Here is a 21,136-nt window from a genome sequence, read left to right on the forward strand (position 1 = left end):
TGTACATGCTGTACAGTAGATGCTACCATTTTGCTGAAAGTCTGTTTCATATTATCAATGTGGTTGTTAAACTTCTACTTGCAGACTACAGGTAATCTTTGCTTCTGGGGCATATCAGAAATCATCTGTGGACTGTATGTTGTCTTCATTTTTTTTTGGCCAATTTTACAATTTTTTGCCAATTTTTACAGTTAAAAAAAAAAAATGTAATTTGAACACTAAAGACGTTGTACCTGGTATACTTGTGTGTGTGTGTGTTTCTTCTTGGTTCTTTTTGAGTGTAGCACTCCATTTTAGAACTGGTTAAAAATGGAAGCGTGTTCACACTTTAAATGTCCAAGTACAAGACCTAGTGAATATTAAATGTTGTTTGTTTGTAAATTGCTTTTCCAAAAGGATTATTAAAAAAGATCAATGCGGACCGGTGCAAAATGCGAGTATCACATCTGGCTTGATGTGTTGTTACTACATACATTGTACTATACATCATGGTACATTTACAGTGTATGTTGGGAGTAGATTTATATTTGAAATGATTTTAAAGATACTATAGGATGCACAATGAAGGACTACATTGTAGTTACTATCCAATTCTAATTAGAGACACATTCCTACAAAATTTGTATGCTAATCATCCCGTCATGTCTTTGAGTAGTATTAATGCTTTTCAGTAGTCATAGTCAAAGCACATTGCACAAATTATCAGAATTCAAGCTGCTTGTAACACAAATAATTATATTTAAAGCATTATGATAAAGTGTACAGATGTACAGTACAATAGTTTACATTAACATTTTGGTTTTTACCCACAGGTACACTGTACAATGTGTAGGGCATACCCAGCACAAATTATCAAATATTTCAAATAAGAAGAGGAAGGGGGAAAAAAAGTACTTTTTAAATACTAAAGTTTTGACTTCATCTGGTACATGTAAAAATAAACGATGTTATGAGTTGCAGCAAATTAGTGCTTAAAATAATGAAAATGGCATGAGGATATTAAAGTTCCAAAATTGTACAAATGTATGGGATTCATGTGCTGTGCTTTTCACTTTGAATACAAATTGTATGCACATTAATACTGTACACATTTAATGTACAACGTACAACATACATACAGTACTATCACTAGATCGTTACTCTGAATATACATGATGTGCATATATGTGCAACACACTATACATATTTATATGTAGTTCTGTACACACATGATGGAATAATATCTACAAGCGTGTAATTGAAAAAAAATTTCCTCCCATATTGGAGGCCAGATACCTGTGCACAAATGTGTATTATGTGCAATTTTAATGCACAACCTGTACAGGCTGTAGTAATACCGTATACATTATATGTATACCTGCACTACTATTGTAGAGCTGTAATTATGTTGAACTGAAATGTGGAATTATTAATTCAACCCACCCCTTTCTTGTAGTTTGTCTTGTTGTGGAAAGAGCCGTCCGAGGGGGAGAGAGAGACAGAGAGAGATTAGATTAATTCTTGTTGAAGCAATGTCACATGGCATTATGGGATTACAGTGTGCTTCAAAGGATTTCAATGTCAACCTACATTACACGTATCCGTTGAAAGCATCTCATTCCAGGGATGGGGGGTAATGTCAACATACGGTATGTAGTGTACAATGTACATAGTAGGCCTATGTGGGGTATGAAATTGCTAAATTATTACACTTGTACACATTATGCCTGCACATACAGGACTGGTGTACAATGTATTTTAATGTATCATGCGTGTACCATGTACAAGTTGTACTACAGGTCTGGTTGGATTGCAACTCTTGTCTATCCAATAAATATTATAGAACGGGTAGCGAGAATCCTGCGATCTGATTGGTCGAGAGCTGTGCGTTTTTTTTTACTGCACAGACGTTCGATATCAAATGATTATTACGATCACTGACGATCGCTGACGATAGCCACTGTAAACAAGCTATCGCTCCCATAGGCTACGAGCAACATGGCTGCGGCGGCGGACCCGGTTAATTTTGAACTGTTGAGTGACGGCGACATAGCTGCTTTACTTGAAGACTCGGACGCTGCAAGCACTAAAAAATCAATCAAATTTGGATATTCCAGATTGGAGAGTTTTGCAAGGATTAAACATGTGAATTTAACTGACATTTCTGTTCGTGATTTGGACACTCTGCTGACTTCATTTTATGCATCGGTACGTAAAGAGGATGGTTCACTGTACATTTTAAAGAAGTCTATGCAATACATTCGGTACGGGATTCAACATCACTTTCTTGACAAGCGTAATATTGACATCTGTAACAAAACTCAATTTCCTGAGAGTGTTCGTATGTTTAAGGCAGTTTTAGTTAAAATGAAGCGAGAGGGACTCGGCAGTACTAAACACAAGGACCCAATTTCTCCAGCTGACTTTGAAAAGATACAATCATCAGACCAAACGGATTGCACCAAACCACAAGGACTACAGAACAAGGTATTCATAGATATTTTGACCTTCTTTTGTAACCGAGGAAGGGAGAATGTTCGTGATTTTAAAGCATCTGACTTTACTGTGTGTACTGATGAAGATGGAATTCGATATGTGAAGAAACGTGATCAGCTCACTAAAAATCGCAGGGAGAATGACGATGAAGTTGGAAGTGGAGGGTTCATGTATGAAATCCCCGGAAGTGACAGGTGTCCTGTCAAATCATTTGAGTTCTATGTTTCAAAACTAAATCCATCTTGCCAATGGTTTTGGCAGAAGCCTAAACCAACTGCACCACTGAGTGATAGTGACCCATGGTACTGTAACATTCCAGTAGGGATAAACACTCTGGCCAACAAAATGAAAGTTATCTCAACTGCGGCCAAGTGCAGTAAGGTTTACACGAACCACTGCCTCCGCGCAACGTGTGTTACCACGCTCGACAATGCTGGATTTCCATCAAGAGACATAATGTCTGTCAGTGGACATCGAAGTGAGAGTTCGCTTAAAATCTACTCAAAAACCAGCGATGAAAGAAAGAAGGAGATGTCTAGTAAGATCGCAAGCAAGATTCACTTGGGTAACACTAACACTAACAGTAAGGCAAGCTCTTGTCCATCTACATCTACAACAGTGCCAGTGGATAATGCAGGTGATGTTGACGTTCAGAACCAGCAAGTGGCTCTTCAGACTGCACCAACATCACCATCTCGCACCCGAGCACCATTAGCAGCAGTACAACAATCTGTACAGCCTGCTCAACGCCAACTCGCCGTTTCACTGTCATCAGAGAGTAACACTGTATGTACTACCAGTCATAGTCATAACTTCAATTTCAACAACTGCGTAGTACACATCCATAACAGCTAGTCATGTTGCTATGCCTATGGACTTGTAAATGCGTTAACTGTTTGATGTGTATAGATGTACATGCGTTCTTGAACTTGGAGTTGAACTCGAACTTCCACACTTATACTATACAACGCTACTCGACTACAATGCAAGCAAGATTAGAAGGTCTTCATTTCATAAATGGTAAGTTTTAGTATTGCATTTTATGAAAATTGAAATAGAATGGCTGAAAATGTGTTATAATTCCATTTTTTTCAACCATGCGTCCGGTAATTACCGACGCATGGCTAGCCATACATCTGGTAAATTTGCCATGCGTCGGTAATTACCGGACGCATGGTTGAAAATATTTGATTTTTGGCCAAAATTTGTCCACCGTTCTATAAAACAGATGATGCACATGTCTTTCGTGTGTCGGTAGGAATTGTGTGCATGCGGTAACTATGGAAACTAGTCTAAACCCACTCGGCTGCGCCTCGTGGGTTAAACAGTTCCATAGTTACCTTATGCACACAATTCCTACCGACACACTCAGACCTGTGCATCATTTGTATACTGTAGCTCACGCTCACTCTGAGGTATGTTACAAATAAAGCTTGTGCAATGTATGGGATCAGCACATGTACTATGCCTTTATGCTGTCAATTTATTCATCATAAAATTCTCAAAAGCTGACTTTTTATGTTGTATTTTATATTCAGTGCTTGAATTTAATTTAAATTTCAGTTGATGAACGCTACACTTTTTTTTTGGTGGTTTTTTTTTGTTAAAGTGTCTCCTTTGTTTATTGTTGATCTTGATGTGTGAGCAGCTCCTAAAACAGTCTCTCCTTTTATACACTGTAATTTGGAAAGTAGCATGTTTTATGGCTTGTTGATAGCACCACAGAAGGACTGTTCAGAGAAAAATAAGTTGATATGAAAAATTAAGCCAGACATTGACAAGTTTGTGGATCGCAATTTATCGTTATTATGTACACTGTTTTACTGCTGGTCTCTGAGAGTATGATGTCTATGTTGAGGAAACCTCCATACAAATCGCCAATATGACATCAATTGATGTTATTTCCATGGCCACTGAGATAATGAGGGCATTCCATTATGTCCCCGAACTCATTCGGTGGCATGTATACGCGTACACCTCATTCACACGGATTCATTACAAGTGAGTTGATGGAGAGGAAAAAATTAGTAATCTATACCTCCTTTACAGAATTGAATTCTGCCAATGGGTCGACTGTAATGTGAAGCGAAGGAAGTTGTTAAAGAGTGCTCACCATTATTTGAATTTGTCTGGGAAATATTTCAAAGGTGATATAAAGCGAAATGTGTTTCATAGATTCTTGAAGAAAAAGATGATAAAACCCTTTCTGTACCGTTGACTATGGACAGTGTGTATTTTCTGTGTCAATCATCACTCTATTAAAAAGCACACAAAAGTTTTAACAAAGAGATCATTTGCTATCCTCTTGAACATTGTCTTCAGGACACATTCAAATAGAATGTAAAGCACCATCCATTGTGAATAACTGGATGACATTAAAACATTCAGACAAATATTTAAAAAAATTACACATTTTGTTTGTAGATTTGTTTGTTTGTTTGTTTAATAAGATTAGCAGTGCTCACAAAGTTACATACTTATCAATCAATATTTTTAAAGGCATTGTTTACACCACACCTTTGGGAGCAGTGATTTTAAAGAATGTTTGAGTTCACATCTGATGCATAATGTGTACAGTGTAGTTCAGTTGTAAAGTACGTGTACATGTACATCACAAAACATGCTACAAATGTACCATATATTGCAATGAAGCCTGAAAATATAAGGAGATCACTATTTTTCTCAATAAACCATAGTTCTGTACATCAGGGTTTGTTAGTTTCTAGAAACAACTGTATTATTTTGTTGTTTATGTTTTGTATACAATCGTTTTGCCAATACAGTACTTTGCATCCATTGATAATACTGATTATAAACATTTTTACTTCAAGGTTGTTTCTATCCCTACTTGTAACTCACTAAAAGCTGGGTTTTTGTTTCATCTGCAAATGGGCAATTCCACGGTAACTGACGTTACGCGTAAGGATTTTCATGAAATTGTTTACCTTGTAGTTTTGTGAATGAAAGCACCAGGGGCTTGCAATTAGCATTGATGAATAAGTTCATGAGAATGAAGAAATAGGTGGAAAGTTTTTCTCTCAAACTGCATTTCTTATCACATAGCAAGTGAAAATGTGTCGGTAACTGACGTTACGGAAAAAGGACATGGGAAATTATGGTGTGGATTTAAAATGGAAATATCTCATGTCCCTGACTTTTAACCTTTATGTGTTTAATATGGCAATACACTTAGGTTCTTAGGAACAGGTGTGCAAAATAATGTGCACTTTAGTTGTCTCCTTTTAGCACCATGCCAGTTTCAGTGAAGGCATGACGGTAACTGACGTTACGTAACTGACGTTACGCTTACATTTGCCATAGGGTTTACACATGCAAAATCATGATTGGGAATAGCTTTGTGATTTTTCATAATTCTGATCATTCAGAATGATTTGTTTGATATGGAGTCATGCCTTGGTTCATCAGTCATAAATACACAAATGAAATGAAACATTAGTCCATTTTCTTTGTGTTCTATGAAAACTTAAAGGTAAACATGTCAGTAACTGACGTTACACATATTTTGCCATGGGGTTTACAGAGAACTAATTTATTTAACAGGTTATCATACTGCTGCAATATAGTAACAATCCCAGGCAACTATATAGCAACAAATTAAAACAAAATCTAAAGACACAAATGGGTTGGGCCCTTAGGGAGCAACCCCCCCCCCCCCCCCCCATGCCATAGCACAGTTGGGCAAAAATAAAGTAAATGCACAAGAGGATATTTCTTTACATTTGTCTTAAGATTGAATTCTAATTCAACATTTATGATTACACAGAGCCATTAATAGATTAAGCACTTCCAAGTATAAATACATGTATATTGACATGACTAAGGGTTGTTTTTTTTTTTTTTTTTTTTTTTTTAATGAACAGGAAAGTTTCTATATCTAGAGTGCTCCACCCATAATACCTTGCACTACTACACAAAACATGTATATTTTTGTGCTTGAAAAAAAATATCAAAATATATTTCAGGTCATGGGGAAAACACACTTGTCAACTCATAAATATGCATAAATATATATGAAATCTATTATGATGTATTTCTTCTTCTTTTCTTTATTTTACTCCTCCTTCAAGGCATTGTTAGGGCTATAAATAAAAAAAAAAAAGGTCTCCATCATCAATCGATTTAAATGAAAAGTATAGCACTTTTAATATTTCTCTGTGAAGAAGAAAAATAAATGCTTTTTTGGTCAAAAGAGCATTATTGGTTTATTCCTTGCTCGAAGTAATGTAACCTGTTTTTCTTTTCCTTTACACTGATATATCACGGCTTGCTAATACATTCCAGATACAATTGTACCAAGAAATCAGACTTTGCAACGAAAGAATTCTAAGGTCAATATAAACAAAAAAAATCTTCCTGTTCATAATTATCATGTATTGTATTACAAAATGTCCCTGCATGAATAGAATAAAGTAATCAACAAATACACACTGTATGAACATTTTTTTAAACCCTAGAATCCCCTCTCACTTTGAGCAACATCAGTGTTAAGTTTCAAACAGTAATGAGTACATGCCTTACGTACCATAATACAAGATGCGCCATGTTAACTACACCACGCATTTAAGTGCAAGAGAAGAAATATCTGTTTGTGCATTTGCCTTGAGGTAGAAACTTGACTAAGTTTCCAGAAAAAAAGAGAAAAATGCTGGCAAAAGCAAACATTGGTGAAGATTGTAACTGTTGGTATAAAGCTGTGCACAAGTTTGCATGTTAACCACCTTTTCTATAAAAAAAAACAAACAATCATGTCACTGATTAGGCCTACAAACTTTGGAAGCTTTATCATCCCGTAGGACTGGGAATGTACTAATTTGAGTGCATATACTGCATGTGGCAAACTAAACTTCCAGATGATTTAGCCTTAAACTTGTGCTGAATCAAAAATCGAAAGCTCAAGCCCCCTCCCCCCCCCCCCAAAAAAAAAAGATAATCATGGTAAATGAATGAATAAATAAATTTAGAAATGAAATAAAATGAAAAAAAATATATCCATGGCATACCATGGTAATGACATCATTCCCTATGAAAGGGATTGCTGCTCTTTGTTGTAAGTTGACTTCCCAGATGTATTGAAATGGCCAAGAGTCAAAAATTTTGCCTCAGTTATAATTACTGTCATGGTAACTGACGTCACATACTCGTGTATGAAATTTCGGTAACTGACGTTATACATTTTGTAGTGATCATTTTGACTCTCCAGTATGCCAAGTATCCTTATTTCTGGTATTGAAATGAAGGCATATGGGCATACATTAGAAATCCCAAGTTACATCATAAAGCTCACTTTCTTTGATGAATAAAGTTAAAAATTCCTTGTTTTTGGTAACTGACGTTACATCCATCATTGTCAAAGTAATTAAAAGTTTTTATCAAATTCTTTAAAGCAACCAACTTTTTTTTTTCTATCGTGTGGTAAAAGACTTCTCTGGTAACTGCATACATATAAAAGATTGTTGTTTAGAGTACTAATAAAGTGGATATACAGAGAGTAAGTTATGCCACAATCCACTCTTTTCACCATTGAGTTATAGGCATATTTTGGCAGCCATTTTGAAAATCAAAATGGCCACTTTTATTGAAAAACATAATGATTCTTAAAACTTCAACTCAAGTACTGTCTGAAAATGTATGGTGTTTGAAACAAATATCATTTTGAATTTTTGGCACCTGTGTCCTAGTTACCGTGGAATTGCCCAAATGGTAAATAATTGAACATAATAATTTCATCAATGATGGCTAATGATGACAATATCAAAGTCATCCTTTTTTTGTGGGAATAAGTTTGAATTAAGAATAAAAAGCAGCAGACATTTTGAAATGGGAAAGAAGGAGTAATAGTGAGTATTAAAAGGAGCAAAATGAACGTGACATGTGCACATGTACAAATGCAAAAGTGTACAACCAAACACACGATATGGGCCTTGTAATTGGGCCTTGAAAAACCTAGGCATCAAAATACCCTGTAGAGTGAAAGGCATGGGTGCATGAGTAAGAGCAAATTTATGTGTAAAAAAAGCTGATGCAAATGCTCATAAAACTGAAATCCATTCCCACCCCACCCCCATGCATACAGCTTGTACACACATGTGCAACTGCAGTTGTATTGTACCGGTATGTACTGTACAAATGTACAAACTGTATTTATCAAATGTACTGTACAAGAGTTATGTTCCTTGAGCTATTATTGTAACACCTACAATGTACTAGGGAAACTCTTATTTTTGTTTATTTATCTAAATATTTATATTATTATTTCTTTTTTTATTTGATTAAACATGACTTGTACAAACGTAGAAATTTACATACATAGCTGTACAAGTACTGGTACATGTAGGTCTTTGTAAATCCTGACACAGTGGCATGATGGCAGAAAACAAGAACTTGTTGAAAATGAAAAACAAAATCATGAATATGTATTAGGGTGTTTTCCGCATAATTTCTCAGTCAGAAGTAGTTTTGATTTAAATCCATATTTCCATTTTTCTAAAACTTGCTTGTGATGTGTAAAGAACATTTAAAAAACATTCTTTGATAGAGTACAGATTGTCTGGATAGTCACCGAATGACAAAAATACAGTTCAATGAAGATTTCCCTGTAATTAATGATTGGCTGTCAGGGTACAGATACATTGTACCTCAGTGTACAAGACATGCTGTATTCAGCCCAGTGTCAAATGATACAATGCACAGGACATGTGTAGCCATTATGTGAGAGAACCCTGCTCGTATGGTGATCAATATTGATTGATTACTGGCTGCGCTGGCACTGTCTAGTGTGTGTTAAAGGGGGACATATGGTGCAAGTACTTCAATTTTTTTATCAGTACTTGACACATATTTGCCACATAATTACAAGCTCCTACATATTGTATAGATCTGTATCTATAGGAATTGTTGAGAATACAAGTAGTCTCCTTTTCCAGTCACTGCATTTGAGCTGCCAAATCTCCTAGACTCAGCAGGGGGCTCCCTGATATCTAAATTTCCTCTCTCTTCGTATCAAATGTCCTGAAAAGAAACCAGCATCCCTGATTTGAGAAATATTAACATCCCTGATTTGGAAAATATTCATTTTTTAAACTATTAAGTTTCATAGAGCACACAATACAATTATAAACTGTAATGTACTGTACACACATCTCCATTAGGCGTGCAGCTCTTTGGAACCTCCCTAATTTTCATGTACATTTGTAACCACATTGTGTGTGAATATTGGCATCTCTGATACTGTGCGTGTGTGCAATATGTATAATTGCTTTGTGATACACAGGATCGTACAGGGGGCCCATATTGAACACATCATGTATTCCATCGAACTTGATCGCTGCGGGCAAGGAGATGCATCGCCCTTTTAAACACACTCTCAATTTTGATATACAAGGTTGTACACATGTACAGCTGTATGTGCAGAATTGCAACAAATTTTCTATCCAGTAGGAAGGTCCAGTACATGTAAGGTACTTGGAATGAAAGTGATTGATAGAGTCCACCTTGAGTCAACAAAGTGTTCAGTATTTAAAGTGGAACATTTTAACTATTCAACACGAAGAAACCAAAAGAAACAAAACAATATGAAACAAAATAAAGCTAGATATTTTTTTTATACCCAATGCAAGTGAACATACAATGTATTGTAATTTTGATATACCTAACTATGCAAGTACAACTGTATGTACAATGTAGATGGTTAAAAAAAACAACAATATGCTGACATTTTAAATTGATCAGTGTTTTTTTTTTCACAAACAATTTGTACAATGTGGCATGCAGAGTGAAATGTAACCATGTTAATCCCTCAAAATGTGTACAAATTGTGCTGCATTGCATGTTTTCAACAAACAGTAGGTACAGTTGTACAGTACAAGTAGTAGTGCATCTTTTACAAGTTCCCATGATGAACGAAGTACGATATCAAATTACCAAAAAGTCAATCAATTAAAAATCAAGAAGAATACTGTACATTTAGCTGTGTACATATGGGCAAGTCCAAGATAAGGTCCCCTCAGAAGGCAAAATTTCATCTTTGCTCAATATTGACATATTTGGTATCATTTTGAAGCTTATGAGTTGAAGTTTTGATTTCCATGAAGGAAAAAAATGATATTATGTAAATTTATGCAAATTTCAAGGGCTTCATTTGCATAAATGTAAAACACAGCGTTACGTATGGGACATTTATAAATATTCATATTTATTCAAAGGAAAGCAAGTGATATTTGATTAATATGTGGACATAAGAAGTTCATCAAATAGTTTAACTTGGTATGAAAATTTAGGGATTATGCAAATGATTATGCAAATTAGCTCGTGTCCTATCATGAGATGTCCCATACGTAACAAAATGAGGTCATTTTTTTAGGTTTTTTCCTGAAATTGCTAGGGTTATTTGAATGCCTTTTTGGAAAGTTCTAATTTATTGTTTAGAGAAATTAAATACCATAGAAAAAAGAAAAAACAGTAAAAGAACTATCTTTTATTTGGCATTGAAATAATGTTACGTATGGGACAAATACGTTACGTATGGGACATTCTCATATGAATTGCATGTAAATGCATGCAGCTAGCTGGGAAGGTCTCTCAGTACACAAATGGTCAATCATCCTGAAGAAAGCATCCCAACTTTGTAGGTACTTTTTGAGTTATAGACACTTGAAACAATACATGTACTTGACTGAACAATTTTCAGAAAGGGGGAGGGGAAGACGGCAAAATACACTTATGAAAATCAGCATTAAAGGGATGGTATACTTTTTGTAGAAATGGGGATTCAGTTTTCAACATTTTATGAGATGACTGGAAACCAATAATATGAATTACTAAAGAGCATACAATTCTAAGACTAGAGGAATTCAAAGTTAATTTGATGGAGATTCAATATGAAACAGTTGTGATAACAAAAAAAAAAATATATTTTTTTTTAATTGCAAGTGATGTAATATTATACACAAATTGTCCTTATTCAGTTTTCAATAGTAGCCACAACAAAATTCATGGGTATACATACTGAGGTGTGACTCCAATCAATGACCTGACTGCTAGACAGACATCATATATCTACTCGATTACTGGAATTTCACACATCAGGTATTGCTCATCTATTAAAATTAATATTTCTTGTGTCAAGTTGTTTTTTTATTGAAACTAAATGGCAAACTGCCCTTCATCGATGGAAGTAAATACTTTAAACTATTCAATTTTTGATAGTAACTATCCTGATAAAAATAGGGCATACATATTCAGGTTGGTCATAAAAAATATAGAATATGATTGAATATGATTATGATGGTAAATATTTGGGGGATATTAATTGTTCCCTTCACAATCTGGATCAGTATTTGAGTAATTTCAACTGATTCCACCTCAATGATTATGCAAAAATTTGTTTATGGGTATTTTGCAAAATTATTTTGCAAAATACCCATGAACATGGTTCTCCACACACTAAACGAATGGGGGACAAAGGGCATGCATACTCAGGTTAGTCATAAAAATATAAAAATATGATTGAATATGACTATGATGGTGAATATTTGGGGAATATTGTTTCCTTGACAATCTGGATCAGTATTTGAGTAGTTTCAACTGATTTTACTTCAATAATTATGCAAAATACCCATAAACAATGGTTCTCCACACATTAAATGAATGGGGGACAAAGTGTCCCATACGTAACTGTCCCATACGTAACACGTCATGTCTGTCTTTAATTAGAACCTGTAATTAGAGCTTTTTGCCTATTGACATGAAACTTACCTGTGATAATCTTGAGTGTTGTGACTTTCATCACAGTGAGTTACAAGTTGTAGAATGAAATACTTTCAGAGAGTTTTGAGGTTGAAAAAAATGTTCAAAAAAACAAAATTTTTCTGGTCCCATACGTAACGGCGCATATTTTCTCTTCTAGAATATAATTGTCAAGGTCGTTTTTCTCAATTTTTTACATGATTATACTTCTCCTAGATATCAATCACCATGATAAAGTTCAATGTGATCAAAGGCCATTAACACTATTTTTCAGGTCATAAAAGTCTCTGAATGTCCCATACGTAACGCGCGTGTTATCTTGGACTTGGCCATATACGTATCTAGACAGGGATTGACAATGCAAATTATCCCCCCCCCCCCCCCCACACATCTCAACCCTACTGTCCAGTCTACTCTGGATGTCGGTACTTTCACCAGTCGTTTGCTCTGTGATATCCGCCCTGACATTTACAATTGTGGGTTGATTAATTTGTTTGTGTATGACAGCCATACCATCTGTGTGCGCCACAGCTACAGTGGTATTTGTATGATTTGTTTTTGTTTTAGTTTGCTATTCTTTCTCTGTGTCCTCTATTCTCATGTTGATCAATAATACGAGTACTATAGTGAATGTAACATTTGGCATAACTAGCAGCTGCTTACAGGTTTGTATCAAAGGAGAGCTTTCTCCACATTGGGGGAAAAAAACCTGTCCCGTAAAATGAAAGATCTGTTACAAAACATATGAACCAAAATTGAACCAGACATACACAGTCTACATGTGTACTGTACATAGTGTATCAAAGTGCTGTAGAATATCCATTCAGGCATGTGAAAAACAGAGATTATTTATACACAGTAACACAACAACATTGGTCTTTTGTTGTAAATATAAAGAGAGTTGATTAGGGATAAGACTTTTTCATACTTAAAAAAAAGAGATCTTTTTCTTCTTTTTAAGCATCTTCAATGATTATTCAGGGCCCTCTGTCTTCATTTTAACTACAGTATGTAAAAAAAAAAAACACACATTGTATGATACATGCATACTATACATTACAAATTCATGCATTTTCATTGTATGGTCCTCATGTTTTCCTAAAATCAAATTCATTTGTTCCTGAATGTATTCATTCATTTATTTATTAATGCACCATGTAATTCATTCATTTATCTTCCTAATTTTGTAGATGAGCACAGATTCACATTCTGGTAAAAACTAATGAGTACCAGCCTGGGCACGTGTCCTTTTGCATGATGTATGGTCCATGTACTGTAGTCTGGACAAAAGAGAGAGAGAGAGAGAGAGAGAAAGAGAGAACTCTTAGAGAGAGAGAGAGAGAGAGAGGAAAAAAAGAGAATAAGATAAGAAAAATGCTTGTCTTTGGCATGCATGCATGCATTTTAGTTTAAATAGGCCACTGTGTTTAAGGTGCAATTCCACACAAAGTAGCATACAAGTTGGCTTTGATGAATTTGAATTTTGAATCAGACAACTACAATGTAGAATACCAGAAGAGGTTTCACCAAAACATGGACTACATGAACATTTGTATGCTTGATCAAAAAAGTAACAATTAATACATGTTTTCACGTTCAGACAGTGAAATTACATATTTAGATAGTCATGATACAACTCTACCATGTGCAAGTTGGTCGTAGCTCTCGACATCCATTATCTATTCAGGTATTGCTTCTTATTCCATCGTATAGACTCATTAATCCAGAAATGGAAATAGATAAAAATAACAAACGACAACAATGAAATAATGATCACATAATAAAAATCAACTGATCTTATGCTCACTTAACACATGGTGCATACAACGTGTTACTAGTGTCCCTTTGCGCTCAAATGAGGTTCCTTCTTTCAAAGGTTTGTTAAACTGTATGTTCATTATTCTTTAATAGATTACACAAAATTCCATATCCTAGAGGTTCATTATCCAAATTTGAAAAAGGGTTTGTTAAACCAAACATGGTGGCATTATTCCAAAAAGGAAATAAGACCCTTATTTGTCAAGTCTTTTAATCCAAGTAAAATGGTTTATATTCCGAAGCTTCATTAATCCACCATTGAAATAATGTTCATTCTAATGCAAAAATCAAGAGAAGGTGTGCTCTATGAAAAGAACATTCAGGATAACGAACCATTTTTTCAGTTTTGGAATTTAAACATTATACTTTTGGAATAATGAACCTAATTTCATTTAGATTACTGGACCTTTGGAATGACTACCTTATTTCATAATTAGCCTGAGGAATAACAAAAATAATTCCATTTTCAGATTAACAAACCTTTGAAAGAATAAACATATGGAATGATATTACTATGAAAAATACTTTAACCTATTCATGGAGTCTTCATATGGCCACTCTCTTTAAAATGGGAACACAAATTTCATCTTCATTAGATTTTTTATTTGTTGACTTGTATTGGCACAAAATGTACTCTTCTATTTATACATTTACAAGCGATCGAGTTGTACATCATGATAGCTACAAATGTACAGGTGTATGATGAATATTGCTTGGGAAGAGGTTGAACAACTGTAGATTGCTATGTTACAGATCAATCAAAATGGGAGTTTTTACTGAGTGTGTACATGGACCTACAACGAATGTACAACTACACTGTAGTAAAAGCTTCCCAGATTGTACAGAAAGTTGTGATCATGCAGTGTAGTGCATACATACATTGTACCTCTTTAATAGGATAAAATGTATTGTTTGTAAACTTATTTGCTTTCCTTTGTGTGTGTCTGTGTGTGTGTGTGTGTGTGTGTGTGGGTGAAGGAGAGCAAAAAAGAGAGTGCCGGAGTAAGAGAGAGAATGTGTGTGTGTGTGTGTGTGTGTGTGTGTGTATGTATGATTGTACATGTTCTGTTTGCAGAGACATCGAAACTTACTTTTTGTATTTTTTGTATTATTTCTATCACCCTAAAAGGATTTGAATTAAAAAGTAGCATACAGTACATAACATACAGTGTACACAGGAGGTACATTTTATTATTTTTTATTTATTTTTTTCTTTTGGTGTACTTTGTCTGTTAACTGTTGATTTGATAAAATGTAATGAATTATATTATTTTTTTTTTGTACTGTTGACCTGATGTGATGGTACATGAGAGATGGTTTTGTAACAAACTCTACTACCATAGAGTTCTACACATACCTGTATGTACTGAAGTTATGTTATTCAATTAAGTTATGGTTGAGTGGAGATCAGTTGATCTTCAGATGATTTCATGAGAGATCTGATGTTATGTTTTCTTTTCCCAACATTGTTATGAAAATTCTGCCTAGAAGGGCATTCATCAAAAATTCATGTTTGTTCCCATATTAATGGTTTGGTCCCCGTAATAGTCGGTCAAGCCCTGAAGTACACAGAGACTCCAACTCTCCCGCTTTCGACGGGAGATCTCCCGCTGAAAGCCCATTTTCGCAAAATCTCCCACTCTCCCGCTTGAGATTTAATTTCTCCCGCCCTGGCTCTGCATCTCCCGCTTAAAAATGATCTTTCTCCCGCCCAAACACCTATGATTTGAGTCATTGAATTATTAGGCTTACTAGATACTAATAGTGCCAGCGTATGATGAAAAATAAGCCTGAGGTAATATAGGCTCACAAGAGAGCAGCTATAACTTGCAAGTAGGGACTTTGTGCTTTCAATAGCGCTCATGATGTGCACACGTTGGAGTCTCCAGGTTGTAGCGTTTCAGGTGGGAGAATCTCCGGATTAGAAGACCGTGCTTTGGTTTGGAGTCTCTGAGGATTTTATTAATTCTGCAAGTTGCTCTGGTTGACTTTCAGTAAAATGAATTTATCAGACAAAGAAAATGGTGTTTTTTATTCTGTGAAAACATGTAAAACTTCTTCAAACTTTCTTATTTTTTTTTTTTATAATGATTTTGATGAAAACTACTGACATTTTGTTGTGTACATGTATCTGAATACAGTTGAACATACGACTGTACATGTACCCTACTGTATTTAAGCTGTTATTTTCACATACAGATATTTTTCGCAAATGAGGAGGTCACAGACATTTTTCGCGAGATGTTGTTTTTCGCGAATTGACATCGACTCTGTCGTTAGTGCACTAAACCTAGTGCATGACAGCATTTTTGTGTGTCGTTAAATTTGCAATGCACTGTGATTCGTGAAATTTTCGAAAATTATATCCTTGCTAAAATAATGGCTTTAAATATACTGTAGTATTCATTAAAGCCAAGTTGAGCACCCCGTGGAATTGTGCTTGTTTAGAAACTAAGTTTGTCCAATCCACCTTTCATACCCGATGCTCAGTTGCATGTTACTGTTGTTTGCATTCTAATACGATTAGACCAACTACTGATTTGTTGTTTTTGTTTTTATTTCCCTTTGCTGAATTGATTGCATGAAAGAGCATCAAAGCCAATGCTTGTGTTATGTATACACTGTACAGTGTAGCATCTTGATATTAACTGAAATTTTCTTTAAATTAGCATGCAGTGTTGCTGTTGTTTTGAGACAATAACCTATTTACTACAATTTCAGTTGTTGTTTTTTTATACAGAGATACAATTGTACCGGGGAAAAGTTTTGATATGTGACAGCCATTTTTCCCATGATGAAATTTAAGCCCCTTGAAAATGACAGTATGGCAAGAGGCCCATGAGACTGGACAGTCTGGACACAACTTTGTTTTCTGATTCATGCCGGCTGACCAGTTTTCTGATACCCCTTGTATAATGTCCTTGTTATTGTTGTTTTCTAAAGCAATTCAGTTCGATTGTTTGAATTTACAGTTTCTTCCTCAAAGTACTTGTGCACATTGTGTATAAAAATAGTCAAATTCTCATACCGTACAAGATTAAAGTTACAATGTGAATTACATGTATTAAGCCATATTCCATTTAGATGTTTGCAAATGTTGCATTACAAAAATTGTATAAATGAATACTAACCAACACATCTTATCATTGGTATTTTGAATTTTGTTTGTTAGATATTAGTGTATTATAGCAAATGAGTACAGTTTACAATACATGTATGTGTACATTTGTACACATGCTAATATGACAGTGTCTTAAAAGCCCTTTGATATGATATTTATGTATTAATTATACATTAATATATTCCCAGTGTGTACGTATGTACACTTGTACATAACACCCGATTGTACCAAATGATAATCCTTTAATTCTCATTTTTCCCACCCACCTTTACCCCATGTACGTTGCTGTTGTTCCCGACTCCACCTCGATTGAAATTCGGAATGCGTCACCTCATGTTAAAAAAAATTTGCATGACAAATTTTTTTGGGTGCGTATATGATACACTGTGAATTTGAAATGTTCTGTCACTCTTTTGACGTCTCTAAACCAACCAACCAAATAAAACCAACCCCATCCTGTACTTTCTCACAATGACATTGTGTGTGACGTTGTTGTGTAAACTCTCTAATTCTAAATTTCCTCTGTCCAAATAACGATGTGAATTGGTATGGGGACATTTGATATAATTATCCTAATTGTGTGCCGTGTTCTTGACATCAACTCTCGTGCATTCTCACTCTCTGGACCCACTAAAAACTCGCTGTTGCTTGCCCCGGCGAACTGTCTCGCTTTCCTCGAAAATAACGCCTGCATACTTCCATTCTTCCCTTCCGACACAACAACAACAAAAATAACCCTCCCAATTGACTGTGTGATACTAACTGTGTGCTATTTTCCGTGATTGAAAACTTTTTCTCATTCCTATGCTTCTGTTTTATCTTCCGACATGTGTGCTTTTGTCTCTACGATCACATCTGAATTTTTGATGTGATGCCAACAATTTACATAATCACCCTGATTGACTCTTCTACTTCCCGACCTTGATGTGCCATTATGCGTATGGTGTAAATTGCCACTCTGCATTGTTGCTTCTCTTTTGTGGCTAAAATTTGATGGGGATTTATTGCCTTTTTTTTTTCTTCTTTCTTTTACCTGCAATGTTGGAATTTCATTCACACTGTACAATCGTGTGGATTATTGTCTTTTCCCCTACGTACGTGCGCACTTGGGGCCTGATTTGCATTTTCTTTTCCTGTTGTCTTCCTGTGTATTTTTTGATTGATTACACTGACATGAAATCACTTTGATTTCCTTCAATTTTGATGTGATTTCTAACAACTTCTGCAAATCAACAATTACTAAAAAAAAAAAAAAACAACAACAACCGGAATATTTCCCAAAAAAATCTTGACAATTTAAAACCTTTTCAATCAACAATGACACATTTGTAAAACTTCCTACACCTGTAAATCCTTTGGATATGCACTGTTCATGCCACAGAGTGGACTGTACAGGTTTCGCTCCAGAAGCAAGCCAGAGATCACAGACTTTCTTTCCCCAGGTAAAAAGTAATATGTGGGACTATTGGTTCATTTATCCCTGGAACAGATAAAGGGAGAGGTTGGGGGTGAAGTGGGGGAGGGGGTCTTGGAAGGGGATTCTCATACCTGTAAATTTCTAGATGCATAAGTTAAAAATCATGAATCAAAATATTTTTCAACATACACAAAAGATTCCCAGTTTTCTGTTTTTTATATCTATGAATTAACCCATTGGAGACTAGCCCGGGTATACTCGGGCAGGTGTCTATGGAAAATGTAGACGCAAAATCAGCAAAATCAGCTGGTTCTAAACGGGTTAAAACCAATAATATTTCACTTCAGTCTTGATATTTGTCGTTTTTGTTCTGCTCGAATTCTATTCCCAGCATATCAAAGTTTAGTCCCCCTCCCCAACCTCCCCCCCCCAAAAAAGAAAAACAACCAACAACAGAAACATACAAAAAATAAACATAATGTGTCAAGCCTCCAAATGAGGTGTGTTTTGTAAATTGATGCATCCACAACTAATTAGTTATTTGTAGGCTGCTATGGCTTTCTCTTTCGTTTTGATAAGGTATTCCTTGATTTATTTTGCACAGTGTATCTTTGGTACATGACAAAATGATGGGGTTCGGGCCTGGTCCAATTTCATAGAATTGAGAGGGAAAATGATAACATTGTATGCTGCCCTCTCAAGTTGCAGAGATGAAATGTTGTTAACTCCAAGCACCAGAAGATGCGAGTGGAGAGAGATGATTAAACACAAAGATGTAGTTGCAGTCTCTCAATTGTCTCAGAAACATGTTAATGAATGCTGCCCTCTTGTGGTGCACACTGCAAAATTTACTCTGTCAGTGTATCAAGCATTTTGCCGAGCTGTTTCAAACCTGTAGTGTTCATTTGCAGTATTACCTGCCTTTGAATACTGATCTCATCTGAATGTGTTGAAAAGAAAAGAAAAAAAAAGAAAGAATGCAAGACTAGTATGATGCTTCAATTTTGACATAGATCATTGCAATTTACTTTGGGTTTAATTTTAGAAATCTCTGGTAGAAAGAGAGGTCAATGTACAAACACTTGTACAGTGTAGTTGATCTAAAGTTGAGTTGAAAAAGCTGACGTTCTGTACATTTGTACACATGTTATGTATGAACTGAAAAGTCTTCTTGCTTCCTTGCCACTATCAATTCATCGTGGAACCATGAACTGTGTGCACTCACTAAAATACATGATAGAATCATAAGAAAGAAACAGCAAGTACTAATAATGCATTCCATCTTTATTACTTGCTATGTTTAGTCTGGGTATAGACTAACACTTAAAAATGCATCAGTTTTTTTCATTGATTCCTTCACCAGTTTGTTGTTCTGATTGACTTTGTATTACCTGTGTGCTGTGTTACTACTAGACTAATACTTTAACTTTACTGGTGTGATTTTCAACAGAGATATTTATGAGCGACAGGATAAGAGAAGCAAGAGAGAGAGAGAGAGAGAGAGAGAGAGAGAGAGAGGCAGAGACAGAGACAGAGACAGACAGACAGACTGACGAACAAACAGACACACAGAGACAGAAAGAGAGATGGATACACAAAAACACAGGAGACATGATAGAAATTTAGATAAAGCAGAGAGGAAGATAATTTTTTATGGCATGTTTTTTTTCTTTTTATAACAGTTTGTTTTTTTGTTATCTAAAGAAGGTGAACATAGAGGGAATGATATTACCTAGTAAAAAAAAAGTCAGAGCCACATTAAAGGGGATATGTAATGTAAGAATACTGTTAACCCAGAAATGTGTGCATATATTTCAATTTTGGAAAATTTTGCAAAAGCCAAGATCCGCGAATTGAAATTGAAATGCACACAAAAGTTCTTTACACTATAGGCCCAAAACCACTATTTCGGCACAATTGGACAATCGCAAAACGCGAAAATTAAAGTTTTTAGAATAGGTTTCATTTTTATACCAATCCATGACACAAATATTCAAGTTTGTAGTTGAAAAATATGAACACACAATCTTGCTTTATTTTTGTGGTGTGATAATTTCTTTCATAGGGCGTAGATTTCATCATGTAACATACGTTACCCATGTCATTCTATTTCAAATGCTTTAAAATTGGTGACTACAGTCTTTGATTGAGATAATTATGCGTCAGATGTGAAGTATACCATCGGCTGCCATGTTTGTAAATGCTGCCTGCAGATGGGAAGGATGGCAAATGACCTGTATGCTATACTGAACACAGCATGTCCTATTTTGTTAAATCTTATTTCATGTAATGTTCATTTGTTTTCTCGATAATTTGATGTCAGACTTTCTTCAGAATATATTTTCAACATTTATCAGTCCCAAATTGCCAACCAATTCTTGAGTATCATTGATGAAACATGTGAATCTATGTGCGCAAAAATATATTCGTCAGATTCCACGTAACGTATGTTTCACGTTAATGTAACGTAAGTTACAAAGATAATACTACTACATTGTGCAACTGATTTTGGTACTTTTTCTTTTTGGTTTTGGTATATA

At 35.2% G+C, this 21,136-nt stretch overlaps 1 protein-coding gene across 1 annotated transcript; it reads left to right on the forward strand.

The window, feature by feature from the left end:
• The first annotated feature begins 1,230 nt into the window (after window positions 1-1,230).
• LOC139722865 (uncharacterized) lies at window positions 1,231-3,438 on the forward strand. Its single transcript, XM_071634146.1, has one exon. It carries the CDS (start codon window positions 1,978-1,980, stop codon window positions 3,328-3,330), a length of 1,353 nt encoding a protein of 450 aa, XP_071490247.1. The 5' UTR covers window positions 1,231-1,977; the 3' UTR covers window positions 3,331-3,438.
• The last annotated feature ends 17,698 nt before the right edge of the window (window positions 3,439-21,136 follow it).

Source organism: Diadema antillarum, unplaced genomic scaffold (assembly GCF_040938485.1).
Source record: "Diadema antillarum isolate AM-2024a unplaced genomic scaffold, OU_Dant_1.0 scf00000174, whole genome shotgun sequence".
Taxonomy (NCBI): domain Eukaryota; kingdom Metazoa; phylum Echinodermata; class Echinoidea; order Diadematoida; family Diadematidae; genus Diadema; species Diadema antillarum.